General features: G+C 39.3%; 1 protein-coding gene across 2 annotated transcripts in view; it reads right to left on the reverse strand.

Moving 5' to 3' along the window:
• Positions 1-20192, reverse strand: part of LOC137304146 (NFU1 iron-sulfur cluster scaffold homolog, mitochondrial-like) — a 36535-nt gene continuing 16343 nt past the window's right edge. The window contains exons 3-8 of one of the 2 annotated variants that reach the window (XM_067972646.1): positions 13928-14063; positions 12559-12625; positions 12349-12457; positions 9115-9187; positions 4439-4511; positions 1-1205 (exon numbers count right to left, since the gene is read on the reverse strand). In XM_067972646.1, coding sequence (XP_067828747.1) covers positions 1134-1205; positions 4439-4511; positions 9115-9187; positions 12349-12457; positions 12559-12625; positions 13928-14063 — 530 coding nt within the window. In that variant the 3' untranslated portion in view covers positions 1-1133. Of the gene's footprint in view, positions 1206-4336; positions 4512-9114; positions 9188-12348; positions 12458-12558; positions 12626-13927; positions 14064-20192 lie in introns of both variants that reach the window. The other variant, XM_067972645.1, reaches the window with a different exon arrangement.

Below are 20192 nucleotides of genomic sequence, written 5' to 3' on the forward strand. Positions count from 1 at the left end.
TTAAAGCTTTAATATATTTATTTCAACTGTAATAATATACAACCATTTTACAATCTTTCAATTCACAAGCTTTGCCACTACTGTACAATACAGGAAAATGAGTTACTGCACTGTCAATATCAGTATTCAGTATTAGTCTCGTGAACAGTTTAAAACTTCAACAGTATTACTAACCCAAAGCTTTCATTAAACACCGCGAACAGCTCATTTTCTTTTAACTTATGTACAGCAAACATACTTCTCTTAGGCCTTTTATAGGCATATGTTGTTCATCCATCAAAAATAAGTATTTAAGTATTGTATTTTTTTTCTACTATATATGTACAGAGATGCCAGTAAAACTGCATTTTATACATCTTGCTTCCATGGTACTTGCTCCCTCATTTTATATGGTGCTCTCTACATTTAGTTTTTGACAGGGTAGCCAGCATTTTATGCCCTACAATACTGGTGGTTCATGTTGATAGGTAACCAAAATATTTTGAGCTCCATAGTTCACTCTTTCTTGCTATGTTGGGTTCAGAGGCTAACAAAGAAAATGGCAAAAAAAATATTTTTCAAACAGTGCACAGGCACCATCAAACTGAAGAGCAAGTTAATTTCCTTGTAGGAAGTGCATGGAACTGAATTGCCAAATAATTATTCAAATGTTCAGTTCACATGGCTGTGGCTTTGGTGCATACTCTATCGTAATAATGGATTGCAGCAGGTCTTAAGGTGAGACCCGATGCACATGAATGACCCAAAACAAAACAGGACCATTCCCTCCCCATCCTAAAGGAAAATCAGGCAAAATGTAAAATACTTTATTCCCTTCATGATAAAGTCTATCAAGGTGCAACCAGGTATTCGTCTCAGAAATTGGTATAGGAATGGGATTTGCCCTTCTCCCATGAAGATAGACAAACGGGAAGGAACTATGCAAATAAGGGAAATACAGGATAACAGAAAGAAAGAAAACCAATTGCAGAGTGCCGATTTGCGCCAGTCAATATTTCCTATGACATAAATTACGTTTCAAACAATAAATGAGACTCAGCTGATAGGGGATCAAATTGAATCTCTAGCACAAGAGAGAAACCTTTTTAAAATCAAACTTCTCAATCCAATTCTGAAAAATTCAGCTAAACAATTTACAAATCTTTTAATTTCTTCTCCAATTCTGAAAATGCTTTAATGTTTGCTTCATCTACTTCATCTTGGACCTGCATTAAAAAAAGGATCAAATGAGAAGTTACCAAAAAAAAAAGAATTTCTAAGCCATTCTTGTACAGACTACAGTTCAACCTAGAAACAAAAACACGAAGTTTCCATAAATGTAAAGTTTAATAAAACATAAGTTTTTATAATCCATCAATGGTCAAGTTGTTCATGACCACCACTCCCCCACCCCCACATCACATCACTTGAATGAAATGGAAAATTCATTTTCTGGTATAATAATCAAGGCTTCGAAGAGGGGAAGAGAGGACTAGAAGCATTATAATTATGCAAGTAGGCAATATTGGAAACCTGGGAGTATTTTTAAGAACGAAGGATAAAGCTAGCTCAATAAAAAGAAAACAAAGGCTTACAGTTGAAGATAGTTAAAATGGATGAATACAATTCGCTCTTCAATACTTTCATTTCAAAGCAACTAGTTTTTCCTAAACTATTGGTTCATTTCAGAGTTAATTCTGAAAATCAGCACAAGTCTTTCCGCACAGATTATACACAATGGTGATAGATAACAACAATACAAACAATAATGGCTGGAAGCAGTAAGTAAAAGAAACCAAAAGGGCCAGGCTACTGACCGCAGTTGGAAGTTATCACAGATAAGGAGAAATGGAAAGGCAAAAGCACAAAGGCAATGGAGGAAGCTGATAAACATAATTGGATACAGCAGGGAACAGAAAGGATGATGAATAGATTGGAGCCAAGCTGAATTTAAAAGTGAGCAGAAAATGTATTGAATTATCATTCTGAAAGCTACTGAACGTGATGCACCTGATAGTTTGGCACAGAAAACATGTAGTCCAATATACAAACTGACAGAAGCAAATAAACGGCAAAGGTCACTGTGACCAAAATCAAAGTTGGGGTTAGGCGTGCAGCAGAGCAGCTTGACCAAATCTTGGCCATTTCCAAATTTTACTAGGTAAATCGTTCCTAAGATGTTCCAGATAAGCACTAGACTTTGTATAACCAGGAGCTTCAGAGTGAAACAAGAACACAAGAACAGAAGAAATAGGAGCAGGAGTAGGCCATCCAGCCCCTCGAGCCTGCTCCGCCATTCAACAAGATCATGGCTGATCGTCTACCTCAACGCCATTTTCCTGCACCATCCCCATATCCCTTGATGCTTTTAATATCTAGAAATCTATCGATCTCTGTTTTGAATGTACTCAATGACTATGCCTCTATAGCCCTCTGGGGTAGAGAATTCCAAAGATTCACCACCCTCTGAATGAAGAAATTTCTCCTCATCTCAGTCCTAAATGGCCTACCCTCTATTCTGAGTCGGTGACCCCTGGTTCTAGACTCCCCAGCCAAGGGAAACATCCTCCTTGCATCTACCCTGTCGAGCCGTGTAAGAATTTTGAATGTTTCATCAGCAAATTTGGAAATATTACATTTGGTCCCCTCATCCAAATCATTAATATAGATTGTGAATAGCAAGGGCCCAAGCACCGATCCCTGCAGTACCCCACTAGTCACAGTCTGCCAACCTGAAAAAGACCCATTTATTCCTACTCTCTGTTTCCTGTCTGTTAAACAATTCTCAATCCATGCCAGTATATTACCCCCAATTCCTTGTGCTCTAACTTTGTTCACCAACCACCTGTGTTGAACCTTATCAAAAGCCTTCTGAAAATCCAAATACACCACATCCACTGGTTCCTCCTTATCTATTCTATTAGTTACATCCTCAAAGAACTCCAATAGGTTTGTCAAACATGATTTCCCTTTCATAAATCCACGTTGACCCTGCCATATCCTATTATTTTCAAGTGTCCTGTTATCACATCCTTTATAATAGATTCTAGCATTTTCCCTACTACTGATGTCAGGCTAATAGATCTTTTGTTCCCTGTTTTCTCTCTAACTCCTTTTCTTAAATAGTGGGGTTACATTTACTACCCTCCAACGTGCAGGAACCGTTCCAGAATCTATAGAATTTTGGAAGATGACAACCAATGCATCCACTATCTCTATAGCCACCTCTTTCAAAACCCTGGGATGTAGATTATCAGGTCCTTGGGATTTATCGACTTTCAGTCCCATTAATTTCTCTAGTACTTTTTTTTACTAATACTAATTTCCTTCAGTTCCTCATTCTTGCCAGACCCTTGGTTCTCTAATATTTCTGGGAGGTTTTTTGTGTCTTCTCCCGTGAAGACAGACACAAAGTATTTATTCAATTTCTCTGCCATTTCCTTAATTCCCCATATAAATTCTCCCGTCTCTATCTGTAAGGGACCCACATTTACCTTCGCTAGTCTTTTCCTTTTTACATACCTATAGAAGCTTTTACAGAAGATGCTCTTGATGTCACATTTTATAAAGCTAATCTTTATTTCCAGACAGGCGCTGGTCTAGTAAGTTACGCTGCAACTTACTTTTACCTGCCAAAACAACAGTCCGATACCATCCTCAAAAGAGGATCTAAATATGAGGTGGAAGAAGTTTGCCCTTGGGAATGGATCACGATCTCATTTCGGGCACCTGGTGTCAACAACAAGCACTCCTGTGTCAACATTAGCGAGACCAGCTGCAGAGTAAAGCTCCCTTTATTCGGCCCTAAAAATGTGCTTAAGCCCCAATCACAGACCATCTGCGTCTGGGCAAACACATTAAGTTGCAGCATATCTTGGGTAGAACAGTCTTAGATTACATCAGTGTGACATGACAACTTCCCAAACCAGCTATTCTAGTAAAAGGAACAATTTAGTGACAAATTAGGAGCTGTTTTATGCAATGGACCCATACCCACCTCAAAACTGGATCAAGATTACTCAAACCCATTTTATTAAACCCCCTTACAAAGGAGACTTTTGCACATTCACATGGATTGGATTCACACAAGGTCCCTGTGATAAAACAGCCATGTATTAACCCACTGTCCTACCCAATCTATCCATTTTTAAAATGAACATTTGGCATCTTGGTGTTGTTCCAATGTTCATGTTCCAATGTGGTTTGCCACATAGATTTTAGTTATGTAATTGTTTGGGAAAACAATGATTCTTTAGAAATAATTTGACCCAACCCTTCCAAAGGCAAATCCTTCAACATTAAATTCCGAACAACTTACTTATAACAATTCTTCATGCAAATTATTTTCATACTTTACCTGTTCTACTTCATCAACTTCAGGAATGTAAAACTGTAACATATTTTGGATTCCACTTTTTAAAGTAATAATTGAACTTGGGCAACCAGTACAAGAACCCACCAACTTCAGCTTCACAATGCCATTCTCAAAACCCTTAAAAATGATATCTCCTCCATCCTCCTGCACTGTAGGCCTGTAAGTTTGAAAGAGAAGACAGCATCTTAATCTTTTATGCTATCATTACAACTGGTGAGCTGTTTAAATATTGTACATTAAAAATGTACAAAATTAAAAATCATTATCTGAGGTCCCAGCTCTCAATCTTTAAATATTACCTTCTATATATTTTAATCAAATCAAACTCAAAGGGTAAAAGTGCCTATCCTTTCAAGAGATTTAATGGTGGTGGTCATGGTGAAAAATGGAAAAATAATGTTAAGACTCTGAAAATGTAGTTTGCTGTAAAACATTTACTTTTTCTTTCCTCTTGAACATTTCTATCTGGTTTCTTATCTTCTCCCTTCTTTATTTTATACTTCTCTTTCTCTCTATATTTTGAGTTTTTTTCAGTATTTTTGGAAGGGAAACACCTTTTAAAAATATTTCAATCTTGCATAATACTGCAAATCAAGTTCAGATTTTTTTGTGAATGCTGAGGTGTAGATGTAAGCAGGCTTTGTATCTTAGGCTGTTAGACCTGGAGGACACAGGTTTAAAATGTATATAAATAGCACCTTTAATGTAGAAAAACATCCCAAAGTGCTTCACATAGGTTTTAGGGCTCAAAAAATATATGCCAAGTCAAAGCCTCAAATGAAAATAGACATGAACCTTTTTCCTCCTCCTGACAGAGATGGTACACATAAAATGGTAACATTCTTTGGAATCCATTTTTTTTTAAAAAGTAATAACTGAACTTGGGCAATCAGTGCAAGAGGCACCAACTTCAGCTTCACATCGAAGTGTTAAAAGGATAAATCTTAAATAAGCTAAATCTTTAAATTTTCATTTTGAGATCAGGTTCATGTCTTCACTTAATCTTTTTTTTCAGTGCAAACGAGTCTTGGGATCATTTTTGTCTCCTAACTGAATCCTCTCCATTGCAGCAATGCCCTTTTCAAGAAAACAGTGCCTAAACTGTGCACAGTATTCCAAATGTGGCTTCACCAGTGATATCAACACAAGGTCGGAACAGCATTTTTGAGTTCTGGTCTAATCCTAAGTATTTAATTAGCTGTGCAAGGCCGCAGGAAAAATAAAAACAAAGATGGGACTTGGTAGACCTGCACAGTGTACAAAGCACTATGCAAAGCACTTCGGACACAAGACGCAGCTTTACACAGATCAGTGCAATTACAGAGCAAGTAAATTCTTTGTTGGGTAGATACAGGAACACAGCCAATATTTGGTAGTGAAATAATATCCTTCAGGGAAGGAAGTCTACTGTCCACAAACAATCTGGCCTACATGTGACTCCAGTTCCACACAAACGTGATTGACTCTTAATGCCCCTTAAAGTTGCCTAGCAAGCCAACAGTTGTAAACAATTGGCTTTAATAAGAAGAAAATCAGACGGACCTATCAGCAACTAAACGGCATTGAATCAGGATAAGATTGAGGCAATCTCAGCTCAGTCAATCCTGCAAAGTCAAAGAATCATAGAAAGGTTACAGCACGGAAGGAGGCTATTTGGCCCATCGAGTCCGCGCCGGCTCTATGCATGAGCAATCCAGCTAGTCCCACTCCCGGCCCTTTCCCCGTGGTCCTGCAAATTTTTTCCTTTCAAGTACTTATCCAATTCCCTTTTGAAGACCATGATTGAATCTGCCACCACCACCCCTCAGGCAGTGCATTCCAGATCCTAACCACTCGCTGTGTAAAAAAGTTTTTCCTCATGTCACCTTTGGTTCTTTTACCAATCACTTTAAAGCTATGTCCTCTGGTCCTTGACCCTTCCGCCAATGGGAACAGTTTCTCTCTATCTACTCTGTCTAAACCATTCATGATTTTGAATACCTCTATCAAATCTCCTCGCAACCGTCTCTGTTCCAAGGAGAACAACCCCAGCTTCTCCAGTCTATCCATGTAACTAAAGTCCCTCATCCCTGGAATCATTCTAGTAAATCTCTTCTGCACTCTCTCTACGGCCTTCACATCTTTCCTGAAATGCGCTACCCAGAACTGGACACAATACTTCAGTTGTGGCCAAACCAGTGTTTTATAAAGGTTCATCGCGACTTCCTTGCTTTTGTACTCCATGCCTCTATTTATAAAGCCCAGGATCCCATATGCTTTGTTAACCACTTTCTCAACCTGCCCTGCCACCTTCAATGATTTGTGCACATATACCCCCAAATCTCTCTGTTCCTGTACCCCTTTTAGAGTTGTGCCCTCTAGTTTATATTGCCTCTCCTCATTCTTCCTATCGAAATGTATCACTTTGCAAGTCCTCCTCACTAATATTTGGGACTGGTGCTCAATTTGAGAGAACTATCCCACAGACTAGTCAAGCAACAGCCTGACAGTCATATTCAAAGAATCATAACTATCTATAACATTTTGGGATACAGTACATGAGTCATTTGAGACATGACATGTGGTAAGTGTAGCATGCTCGGGAGGAAAAAGGTGACTTTGGACCCAAGATTCCCAAAGCTCTCCACCACCGGGGTTTTCCTCGCGTCATTTCTGGGTCTGTTGTAGACTAATTGATAGAGATTGATTGCTATGATTAGTCAACAACTCCATTATCATTGTATCATGCGACTATCAGAATGGTAGAAATTCCTACGTTCCTATATCAACCAACATCAGACTCCTCCATCACTATCCCTGGGCATGTCTTGTCCAACCAGCAGGATAGATCCAGCAGAGGTGGGGCAAGGTGATATACAGTTGTATGGGAGTGGCCCTGATGGTTCTCAACATTGATTCCACATCTCATGAAACCTCATGGCTTCAGGTCAACCAAGGTCAAGGAAATTTACTGATCACTACCTACTGCATCCATGAAATGATCAATCAATACACCTCCATGTTGAACTTCATTTGGAGGAAGCTCTAAGGGAAGCAATGGCACAGAATGTTCTCTGGGTGGAGGTTTTCAATGTTGACCACTAAGAGTGGTTTGGTAGTATCACCACTGACTGGATCACAGCAAAGCTCTGTAGCCCTACCACATCCAGTTGAGAATGGTGGCGGACAACAATGCAACTAACAGGGGGAAGCTCCATGATCAGCCCCAATCTCAATCATGGTGGAGCCCAGCATGTGAGTGCAAGAAACAAGGCTGTATTTGCAAGTGTCTTCAGCCAAAAATGTCAAATGGATGATCCTTTTTGTCCTCCTCCCGAGGTCCCTATCAGAGATAACAGTGTTGAACCAATTTGGTTCACTCCATGTGACATTAAGATGTGTATTGGACACAACACAGGCCATGGCCCCAAACAACACCCCGGCTATAGTGCTGAAGACCTGTGCATCAGAGCTAGCTGCTCCCCAAGCCAAGCTGTTCCAGTACAACTATGACACTGGCATCTACTCAACAATGTGGAACAGTGCCCAACGTACATCCAATCCACAAAAAAACAGGATAAATCCAATCTGGCCAATTACTACCCATCAAACTCCTTCCAATCATCAGTAAAGTAAAGGACGGAGTCGTCAGTAGTGCCATCAAGCAACGCACTCACCAACAACCTGTGCATCAATGCTTAGTTCAGATTCCGGAAGTATCACACTGCTCCAGGCCTCATCGTTGCCTTGATCCAAACATGCATGCAAGAGTTGAACGCCAGAGGAGAGGTCAGAGTCGCCCCTTAACAACAAAGCAACATTCAACCAAGTATGGTACCAAGGAGCCCTAACAAAACTGGTCAATCAGTGGCTATAGTCATACTTGATGCAAAGAAAGATGGTCGTGGTTGTCGGAGGCCAGTCATCACAGCCCCAGGATATTATTGCAGGAGGACCTCAGGAACATGTCCTTCACCCAACTTTCTTCAGCTGCTTCCATTCACAATTCGTCCAATAATGCCAATCTTCAGCAGGACCTGGATAAGATCCAGGCTCGGGCTGATAAGTGGCAGGTATTATTTGCGTCACACAAGTGCCAGGTAATGATCATCTTGAACCAGAGAAAGCGCAGCCATCTCTCTCTGACCTTCAACTGCACCACCATCACCAAATTCTCCCTGAACTGGACTGGCACCGTGGCTACAAGCACAGGGTAGAGACTCTGCAACAACTAGCTCACCTCCTAACCTCTCAAGGCCTCTCTACTGTTTACAAGGTTCAAATCAGGAGTGTAATGGAATATTAGCCACTCGACTGGAAGGGTGCAGCAACAACAACACTCAAGATGTTTGATACCATCTAGAACAGAGCAGCTTGCTTGATCGGTGCCCCAGCAGACTCAATATCGACCCCCTCCACCACCTGTGACTGCAGTATGTAGAATCTACTGGGTGTATTACAGCAACTCACCAAGGTTACTTTGATAGCACTTCCACCACTGCGACCTAGATCACCAAGGGTGAGCAGCAACATCCTGCAAACAACTGCAAGGTCCCCTCCTTGTCACACACCATCCTGACTTGGACACATATCATTCATTCATTGTCAATATCCTGGAATTCTGTATCTAACACCATGGTGGGAGTGTCACAATCACAAGAACTGCAGTGATTCAAAGAGAAGGCCCACCACCACCGTCTCGGGGCAACCAGGGATGGGCAATAAATGTGGCCTTGCTGCCCACATCCGAAGAACAAAAAGTATACAAAAAAACCAATTACCTTATTCTTGTGTCCAGCAGTTCCTTAATCATTGCAACCACTTCTTCATCCTCGTCGCTCTCCTCTGAAGGGGCTAAACGATATTAAAAAAAAGATAAAATCCTTTGGTATAACTCTTTGCTCCCTTGCACCCCCCACCCCCACCCCCCAAATAAATATTTCTAAATTGTAAAATAACTAAAAATTAATCTCCAGCAACAAGTGAGTGTCAAAATTTCTCACAAGAATCTGAACTTGGTACATACTGTTGATGCTGACCATCAGTGGTGAAACTACCAATGGAATAAATTACATGTTCATTGGAAAAGCATTTATATCTATACGAGATTGGCCATTGTTACACAGACCACGGGCCACAAAAGACTCAGGAGATTCCTGCTACTTATGATAATGTTATTTCTTCAATTCTAATTCCAGTTTCACCCACTGCACAAAACTGCTCCTAATTTAGAACTAATTGGCAATTTCACTCAGAGACAGAGGATGAAAGCTGTAGGAATTGAATTATGTCACGGTGCAGTATGGAGTGCTCCCCCGATGTTAGAGGCCGAGGACTATTATTGGGGGATAGTAGAGGGAGTTTTACACTGCAACTAACCATCAGCTTGATGGGTGCCCATTTTCAAGCACCAACATCTCTCACCTCGAGCAAAAAAAAAATCTGAATTTGAAGCAATATATTTAAAATGTTTTCCCCATCGACAAAACTCCCAAAACAAAAATTAAAAAGGATACATAATAAATGAGCTGTATCTTTTAACACTTCAACGTATGGATCAAGGCCTTATTTACTCAGATGAAAGTAAAGATAAGATTTCGCATTTTTAAAAAGGGAATTAGATAGTAACTTGAAAAAGAGCAATACTAAATGTTATGTTGAGCAAGCAAGAGTGGGATTAGACTGGGTGACTTGTGGGAGAAAAACATAATGGGTAGACATGCCTGTTACAGTACTATAGTGTTGAATCTTTGATTTACTTTCACCTAACTAAACTATGCTTTTATCCACGATATCAAAGTATCTATGAATGCATTTTAACTTCACATTTTTACTTGGTGATGTGGCAATGTTAAACTGTCCAGGCAAAAATTATTATTTTTATTTAGTGAGCTTCAGGTGAATATTTACAGGTCGATCAAATTATGTAAATATAACCTCAGCTATTCATACAAGAGAATTCAAAATGGCTCGCATGGTTCTAAAAGCAGAAGTTCCTGACAATACTGCTTGACTTGTTCAACATATTATGTAGATTAAAACTCCCTACAATAGTTTAATTGAACTTCAGAAAATTTTCAACAAAGCTCCATATTAAAGATTTATTAAACTGAAAGGCACAAAAATCCAGAGTAGAATGTCAGACTGGATAAGAAGTCAGTTTAATAAAAATAGGATACTGAGTACTCTTGAGATGACCAACATCAAACGGGGGCAGGTGTTGAATGGACTCCCACACGAGTCAGTACATGGGGCCCCTGTTTTTAATCTAAATTAGTAATCTGGACATTAAAACAAATGTAATCTTAAATTTGCTAACATTAAAATGGGAAGAGCTGCAGAGATAGGGGATAGAGCAAAAGATTTGAAGATTCATATATGTCAAGCGATTGCGTGGAAAGATAGCAAATTAAATTTAACACTAATAAATATGTGGCACTGTGTACTGGCCCTCCGGCATACTGGATCACCACTCTCATTTACACATCTACAATTTCCTTTTTTAAAAAAAAATCTAGAATCTTTCCACATTGCTATTGAAAACAAGTATTTTTGTTGGAAGTGCCATCTTTTGGATGATACGTTAAACCGAGGCCCCGTCTGCCCTGTCAGGTGGACGTAAAAGGTCTCATGAAGAAGAGCAGAGGAGTTCTCCCAGTGTCCTGGCCAACAATGATCCCTCAACCAACATTACCAAAACAAATTATAGGTCATTTATTCTATTGCCATTTTTGGAACCTTGCTGTGTGCAAATTTGCTACCACGTTTCATTACAACAGAGACTGCATTTCAAAAGTACTTCAATGGCTGTGAAGCTCTTTGGGATATGCCAAGGTTGTGAAAGGCACTATATAAATGCAAGTTCTTCCTTTATTTACTGTGTTCAGTTCTGATCACCACACCACAATAAAGCATAAACATGCACGGTAGAGAGTGTAGAGAAGAAAAAAAAATTATTCTAAGAAAATGGAATATTCAGTCAGGCAAAGTCAGAGATAAAAGCATCAGGACCATTCAAACAGAGGAGGATGTTATGAAAGGAGAGTTAAGGAACTAGAGGGGTGAGCTTCAATGGGTCAAATGGTTTTACTCATCCTTGTGTTTTTTATGTTCTAGTTAAAATTTCAGATGACATTTTGCAAATGTATTAATATTAGTGTGATTAGTCATGTTGTTAGGTTAAATGCATTTACATGCATAAGAGAGCAAAGTGCCAATAATTTGATCAGAAGGCTTAACTTTCTGCCAATAATGTGATTAGATTCTAAGGGAGCCAAAAGTGAGGTGATAACTTCAGTCTAAACTGAAGAGTTGATGCTGTAAAATTGCACAAAATATCTTCATATTTCAACAGTTCAATGACATCCCTCTCCCCAATAAACGTACAGGGCTACATGTCATTTGAATCCAGGATTATCGATCTGAAACGTTAACCTGTTAACATTCCTCTCTCCACAAATGCTGCCTACCCTGCTGAGTGTTTCCTGCATTTTTTGTTCTTATTTCATTAGATTCCTCATTTTGTGCATGAGTGTAGTAAATTCTACACAGGCTGCCAGATATCTGAAATAGTATCCAGTTAGGAAAATGAAAAAAAGATAAACAAACAGTCATTCTTCATCTCATCCTATGTGACACACATCCCTGAATGGTTTATTGTTGGCATTTGACAGGAACTGGAACTTCCATGGCCCAGCACTCATTATTTGGCCTGCAGGAAGCATGATAGAGAGACTCCTGGTAAGGAGAAAATTTAGAGGGGAAAGAATGAAAAAAACAATGGGGATGACCAAATGTGAAAGCAGTCTCTTTGTAAACACCCATGAAAAATTGCCAAATTGTACGAGTGTGTTTGCATGGGAAGCTCATGACACGCTTAAAAATTTGCTCCCATTTAATTCATCTCATCATAGTACTCACATGGCTGTAACAAAGGGTTCAGGCAAGAACCAGTGCAACACTGGATTAATCAGTTCTAATTCAAATTTCTAAAAAGCGCAAAGGCAAATCCTTACCAGAATCAGATTGTGGCACATCTGTCATTAACGGAAGCCCGCTAGCAAAGAAATCCACAAGGATTGCAAAAACTTGAGGCGTTAGAACTTTCCATTCCACTTCACTTTCCTGTGAATATTTAACGCTTTAATTAAATTAATCTTCTGTGCTATGTGCATATTTTAAATAAAGAGCAAAATACAATAATGAGGGTCAATAGTAATGCTTACCCTTGTTATTGTAATGAAATCCGGCCCAAAAAACACGCTTTTAACCCCTTCTATTTGGAATAGCTGCCTGAAAAAAATATAGTCATATGAGTGCCTCTTCCAAAAGTCTGAACAGCTTGCCTTTCAATTCAATATTGAACACTTTCTACATGGTTAAACACCATTACTATTTTCTGCTCATTGTACATTCACACCATATTATAATTTTAACTCCCCCGTTACAAGCTGCAGCTCTGGCCACTTATGATTTTGATTTGGAAGGGAAGATTTATATTTGTGCCAAAACACAACATTTCTGCCGAGAAACTTAAAAGAAATTAGGGTAAAAGCACACAGGATGTTTGGATCTCTCCTTATAGCAACTGGACTATGCAGCTTGACGATGCAAACAGGAAATTCTTTTATGACCTGAATGCAGAAAGTCTAGAATCTGCTCCAATGAAAACTGTGATTAGGTGCCACAGTACACATCGTAAAATGATTTAAAACATTGTAGGACAGAGATAACATGGGCTTTTTACAAGAGAGCAGTAGCAGGTTGTTTAGGTGCCAAACAACCTGAAGTTATTCCTTTCAGTGACAAGGCTATCCGCTACAATTTTAAATTCTATACCGGTTTCCCCCCCTGCCCAAGTAAGAAACCTATATGTAGAAAGATGATAAGGTTACATTGTCAGAGAAACCAAGGTTTGGTTAGCCAATGGTACCTGAATTCTCTGGAAGAGACTTCAAGAGAACCCGAGGTATTCCTTAAGGTATACAAAAATATACTTGCGTATGCCGCATTCCACATACAAGATAAGCCCCCTACATTCCAATCCAAAAATCTCCAAAGATGTATGACCCACTTATAAGACAAGGGTCAACATTAGGTCTCAGCCGTGACTCAGTGGGCTCGCTTCGGAGCCAGAAGGTCATGGGTACAACTCCCACTCCATAGACTTAAGCACATAATCTAAGCTAGCACTTCAGCGCAGTACTGAGGGAGTGCTACACTGTTGGAGGTGCTGTCTTTTGGATGAGACAGTACACTGAGGCCCTGCCTGCCCTCTCAAGTGGACATTAAAGATTCCATGAAGAGCAGGGGAGTTTTCCCAGTGTCCTGGCCAACATTTATCCCTTAACCAAAATTATCTGGTCATTTGTTTCATTGCTGTTTGTGGGACCTTGCTGTGTGCAAATTGGATGCTGCGTTTTCTACATTACATCGGTGAATACCCTTCATAAGTACTTAATTGGCTGTAAAGAGCTTTGGGACATTGAGGTGGTAAAATGCACTACATAAATGCAAGTCTTTCTTTCTTTTTACAACAGTACCATAAGGCCCCACATCTTGCAGCCCTACCTAGGTTAAACTGGCTATACTTACTTGGCTAGAGGTGAGCAGTGAGCGGCACTGACATTTGGAAAATCAATGCTTCCCGATGATACAATTTCACGACCAGTAAGAAACTTTATGCTGTTAGGATTTGGTGTGTCCTGGGTCTGTATCGCCATGAATCGTACTATAAAAGAAAATATTACACTTCAGAATATTTACTACAGCTGGATTCTTACATTCCATCATGTTAATTGGTGTATCCATCAGTTTCCTAACATCTGAGTACACAGCAATAGTAAATAAATGTGCACGTGTGCGCACACACACACACACACACGAGACTTCAATCATTTGTCCAATTATCCGCCAATCTTTCCAGCAAGATAAAATTGTACTTCAACATGCAGCAGGAAGAGGCCAATCCTTTTAACCAGGCCTTGGGCAGACTCTATACTGAGCGTAGTGAAGGAACTGGTAATTGTGCTACAATCGTGACTCTTGTTTTTACCAGTGCATTTTGAACAGCTGCGATCGGGATGGCCTCCAACTACATTGCCATTCCACTTGCTACTTTGAGAGGTTTCAGCAGTGGCCATTGCTGCATTCTGCCAGAATCTTCCAGATACTAAAGCACTGCATCAGTTAATCCTGGCCAGGAATGGACAGACATGTTGACAGACACTACTGCCGATCAATAGTTAGTTGGTTTTGGGTACTCCCATTATCGAATTTTAATTCTCCATTCTGATGGATAATGGAGGTTCCATTTTACAGTAAATTCTAAGACCTTGCTGACAATCTCAGAGCGGCTATTAGACAGCTTTTGCGCGAAAAGAGAACTTGCACTGTTGTACTCGACGTTGCTCTTCTGAGGATGGAGATTGAAGCAAATTAGGAACTTTACTCTGCATTTGGTCTGTAGCAATGTTTCAAGTTCCCAAGCATTGCCCTTCCTTTATCTTGGTAACAGGTGAGACAGAAAAAAGAAACAAATTTTATACCGTGTAATTCATCAGTGCTTCACAAAGAATAACTTTCTAGTTCCATTCACTGCTCAAACCAACCATCTCTCACTAATGAGAACAATCGATAACTTGTTACAAATAAAAAATGATCCTGGCAAAAAAAGTTCCCAAAGACACTAGGTACTAAAAATAAATCATAGCATGCCATTTGTAATACTTATTTTTATTCCAGCTACACAAAGTACTGAGTAAAGATGCATTTAAGAGCTTAAGATGTTCCAATCCAATGATGTGGCACAGAAGTAGAACAAGGACATTTGAACTCCTGATTGAGATGTTGTACAGCCTGGATGCAGCAGTTTTACTTCAGTTTATTACAAAGTTCCAGAATTAACAATCACAAGGCAACTAATCCAGTTTGCTACAGACTTTGCATTGTTGCCGTCGCATTATTTTGCAATGCCTACTGCAAAAGTGCAAGTTTGCTTTTGCCTCTAAGATAGTCATCAAACATTAAAATTTAGAAGGAAAGAAAGAACTTGCATTTACCTAGGACCTTTCTTGACCTCAGGACATCCCAAATTGCTTCACATCTAATGAAGCACTTTTGAGATGTAGTCACAGTTGAAATGTAGGGAACACGGCAGCCAATTTGTACTCAGCAAGGTCCCACAAACAGCAATGCAATAAATGACTTGTCAATCCACTTTTTGTGATGTTGGTCAAGATACTAGGTGAACTCCCAGCTCTTAAGAGTCATGAGATCTTTAACATATACCTGAACCACCAAAACACCTGAATAACCACCGACAATGCGGTACTCCTTCAGTACATAGGTCTTGGCCGTTTGGCTCAAACCCACAGCATCAGAGTGGAGAGCATGACCAGCTAAGCTAAGCTGATACGTAATGCTCTGAACCAGCTGGAGATCAACCCAGATAAGTCACCGAATAGACCTTTTCTGCCAGGAAACTTGACGTGACGGGTCCTTTTTATAGACTCTATTTTGATTGGCAAAAGCAGTTGAGTCGGAGCCACCACCTTCAGGGAAGCAGGTGTAGGACCAAAAAATAAGAAAAAATTCAAGGCAAAGAAAAGATACAATTTTTATTTAGGTATTGGACAATTCTTCCCAGAGGCGATTGCGAATGTAAACACAAGGTATATTGTCTTTCCAGGGAACTCTACCTCTGCCCCAAATTCTCCATCCAATACCAAGTATTAGACTTCGCTCTAATTTTTCTGGGTCCTATACAAATGACATCAGAGGTGCAGTTGGCCTAAAAAATGGTCTCCTCGTTCCACCCCATATTAATGCTAGGATCAATAAATCGCCAACAATCGATGTCCAATCACAGTAATCAAAATATAAAACCTTGGTGTCCGCAAACAACATTCCATTTCTAGTATGAGAACGGGTAACACTCAATTCTCCTCTTTAGAACCCACTGGAGAACTTTGGGTCAGCCTCTGCCAACACATATAGATCCTGACCTGAATAGAATCAGCCAGCATCTCACTGCTCCAACCCAGCACATGCTAGGGCCCCAAACTGATCTAATCCCAGATGAAGGGTTGGGCAGTCAAGGTATGAATGGGCATAAGCTGCTTTTATGTTTTTCTTGTGCTGTCAACTCTCAAGGTGCAGATCTAGTGCAACCAGCGGTACCCAAAAGCTGAACAATGCAGATTTTTAAAAAATATATATTTTTTAAATTAGTGCCCAGAAGACTTGGGCTATTCTTTAAAACTGGGTCTTCCTTGAGCGAGTTAATGTGTTGATCTAGCAGCACCAGCATGTTTACTGGTCTTAATATCATAACCTCAGTACATCATGCCTGTGCACTGGCCGAACTATCACAGTCTGTGCACCTGCAAAGTTCACAGGGTAGGCATTTGAGAAAAAACTGCACTATTCCCATGTAAATGGAGGGAGTTAGACAGCTCTCTCGAGACTGAGGCAACTTTCTGAAATCCCTAAGGTGTCTCAAAAAGGTACAATCAACTCTCAATGACATTACTGCTGCCAGAAATCTGCAAAAAAGCGCAGAATTAATTTATATAAACGGTTCCAGGACCGCCCTTCACTGCAAGATTCCAACCATCACAGATAGTTGCCGGCATCTTGAGTAAGTGACAACATGGAATTGCAATCCAGAATTCAGTCAGATAAACAATAAAATTGGGGATTAATCATTCAAATGGTTGCTACCTAATTTATGCAGTTAACAAGTTTCCATAATTCACTGCTTCATCAGGGCAAAAAAAAGGGGTGCAGTAGGTCATAAGAGTTACCAGATCTCAGCTACAATTCTTGGCTTCAAAGATATGTTTGTTGTTGAGCTCAGCAGAGTAACTGATGAAGTATTGACACTATTATTATATAGTCGAACATGGCAGCCAATTTGCAACAGCATAGCCCGACAAACAGCAAATGAATGAATGATAATGCTTTAGGTGGTGTTGATTGAGGAAAGAATGTTGGCCAGGACACCGGGAGAACCACCTACTCTTCTCTGAATAGTGCCATGGGATCTTTTACGTCTACCCAAACAGACAAACAGGGACTCGGTTTAACGTCTCATCCGAAAGACGAAATGCAGCACTTTTTCAGCAGTATACAGAAGGTGCTACATAAATGCAAGTTATCGCTGTTGATGTTGAAGAAGCCATGCCCCTCTACCAACACCACCCAAAACAAAATAACTGGCCATTCATCTCACTGCTGTTTGTGAAACATTGCTTGGTGTGGAATAGAGGTCACGTTTGCTTACATAACAGCAGTCATTGCACCTCAAAAGTAATTCATTGCGTTGCAATCTAATTAGGTTCTGTATAAATGGAAATATAATTTATTCTAGGCCATCAATAGTAGTTGTAAAGAATTACAAATTTTTCGCCTCAATTTTTTTTCCTTTATCCTAGTGGCAAGCCTGGTAGATTATTTTGTAGGCTACAGACAGATTTAAAAGGAGTTGTAATCTTCTGTTAAATCTTTGCTTCTTTCTGTACAGCCATAATCAATAGGTATACTTAATCTGCTATTTAAACAAGTGACAGGGAATTTGGGAAAACCAGAGAGCCTTTAAAGCTCTTCATATCAGCACATGCTCCACATCTTGCTTTTTCCTGCTGCTGGGCATTATTGACAATAGTCAAACAATTGTTCTACGTTTAGGTTATGTTACAAATCAGTTTATGGAGCAGATATCAGTAGTGAGTCTGAGTAATAACTGCGCTGCTGAAAGTACCCATAACACACTTTCATTCCAATATTTAATATCAGAACATTTATTAGAATTTGAGCATTTTTGCAGCTCACCTGTGTGTTTTTTTTAAAATTCATTCATGGGATGTGGACGTCGCTGGCAAGGCCAGCATTTATTGCCCATTCCTAATTGCCCTTGAGAAGGTGGTGGTGAGGCGCTGCCTTGAACCGGTGCAGTCCGTGTGGTGAAGGTTCTCCCACAGTGCTGTTAGGTAGGGAGTTCCAGGATTTTGACCCAGTGATATTTTGACCCAGTCACATTGAAAACAATTTAAAATATTTCTGGCAGCCAAGCATGCTACTTATACATGGAAATCTAATTTATAGGGATGTAGCATAAAGAAATATATATGGTCTCTTCTTCATGTGAGCGATATTGACGATGTCAATTTGAGTCTGCCTACACCTTAACCAGACACTTTCCTCCCCTCGTCCCCAAAAATACATTGCTGCATACTCACTAAGCTATTCATAAAAAGAAAAATTCTGTCCTGCTAAAATAAGCAAAATCGCCAGAGGTTTCATTGTGATATTTTACCAATAAAATAAAATTACCTAATCAAGATTAAGCCACATTACAACTATGGGTGAGAGTGGTCAGTATTGCATACAATCGTAATTTACTGACAAGATGAGCTATCTCTACCATCTAGTGGCTGCAACTAGTGGCTGCAGATCAATATTAAAAAAGCAGAATTGCATGGAACTTCTTGTAGTGTAAAGTGCAACAAAAACTTTCACAAAATATATTTTAAATATAAGGAATTAAATGGAAAAACTGCAGTTGACATTTTTCAATGTGTCACTTTTAAAAATAAAACATTTTTGTATAGCAAAGCATTAGACTCTGCAATATTGCCTATGAATGATTTAGTTACACTGTAACTTTAATCATGGCACTTTGATAAATCTTTAAGTGCATGAATATGAAAATGGCAAAAGAATTAAGTTGTACTTAAGCTCTGCAGCATCTCTGATGCAAATTGACACCCTTTCACTGAACAGAGATTTACTCCATCAACGAACAGTGCTGTGATGTATGGTAAGTTGCTTTAGGAGAGACAAGCTCCTTAACACATTGACAGAAATATCACACACCGCTGAAAATGTAATAGGAAGAATGCATGTCGATGATTAGTCGGGGTATCATCTCGTACAGACACAGGACTGCCATGGTACAGCGGAACAACAAAATCAGTCAAAATCAATTAAATCTAACACACTTGAATGTTATACTGAGACTTACATTGAATCTTAACCAAGGGCATCATTCATGCTTTCAAAGGGTAAATGCCAATTAATGAATATGTAAATGAAAAATAATGTTCTTTTAAATATCTGCTGGCATTTTGCTGCCATTTGGACTAATATGGTAACATTCACATGACAGCTCAATAGCAAAGGCTACGTGCTGACTAACATGAATGTCAGCTACCATGACAGGCTGTCAATAAACTTCATCAGTATTTTAACTCGCTTTGAAAGTTTTCATTAAGGCTTGATGTTTACAAAGATAAATGAGGTTTTCAACAAAAGTTGCGCATTTAAAGCCAACAGGATGGGAGTCTACATAATCTACACTTCATAACAGTAATCTTCATTTTAGGCCATATTAAATCATCCATAATGTCTAAGACGGAAAGGCAAATCTGTTTAAAAGTAGCTGGTACATCATAATAGTCAAAATAGAAAGGCAAATCAGTTATCAGCATTGTAATCAGTCATTTGGATTTGTTTTAAAACATTCCTACATCACTTTGGATTAAAAATCAATTGTTGCCATCTACATTACGTTGAGAATAAGCTGCAAATACCTATGACACTTGTGTAAACAATTATTTATTCTCAATACAAGGAAATGGAACAGATGATACTTGAACATACATTAGCGGTCACTCCTCAAAAGAAAGTTGTGTTAACATTTATAATGTATTCAATTATTTCAGAATCCACATTATTCACACATATACATATAAATCTATGTTACAAAAAAGTGCACATTTCTTGTCCATCACACTTGTAGTGTCATACTCACATTTGTCATACTTTTTTTAAAAAAAGGAACTCTCCAAGAGCCAAA

The sequence above is a fragment of the Heptranchias perlo genome, chromosome 36 (genome assembly GCF_035084215.1).
Source record: "Heptranchias perlo isolate sHepPer1 chromosome 36, sHepPer1.hap1, whole genome shotgun sequence".
Taxonomy (NCBI): Eukaryota; Metazoa; Chordata; class Chondrichthyes; order Hexanchiformes; family Hexanchidae; genus Heptranchias; species Heptranchias perlo.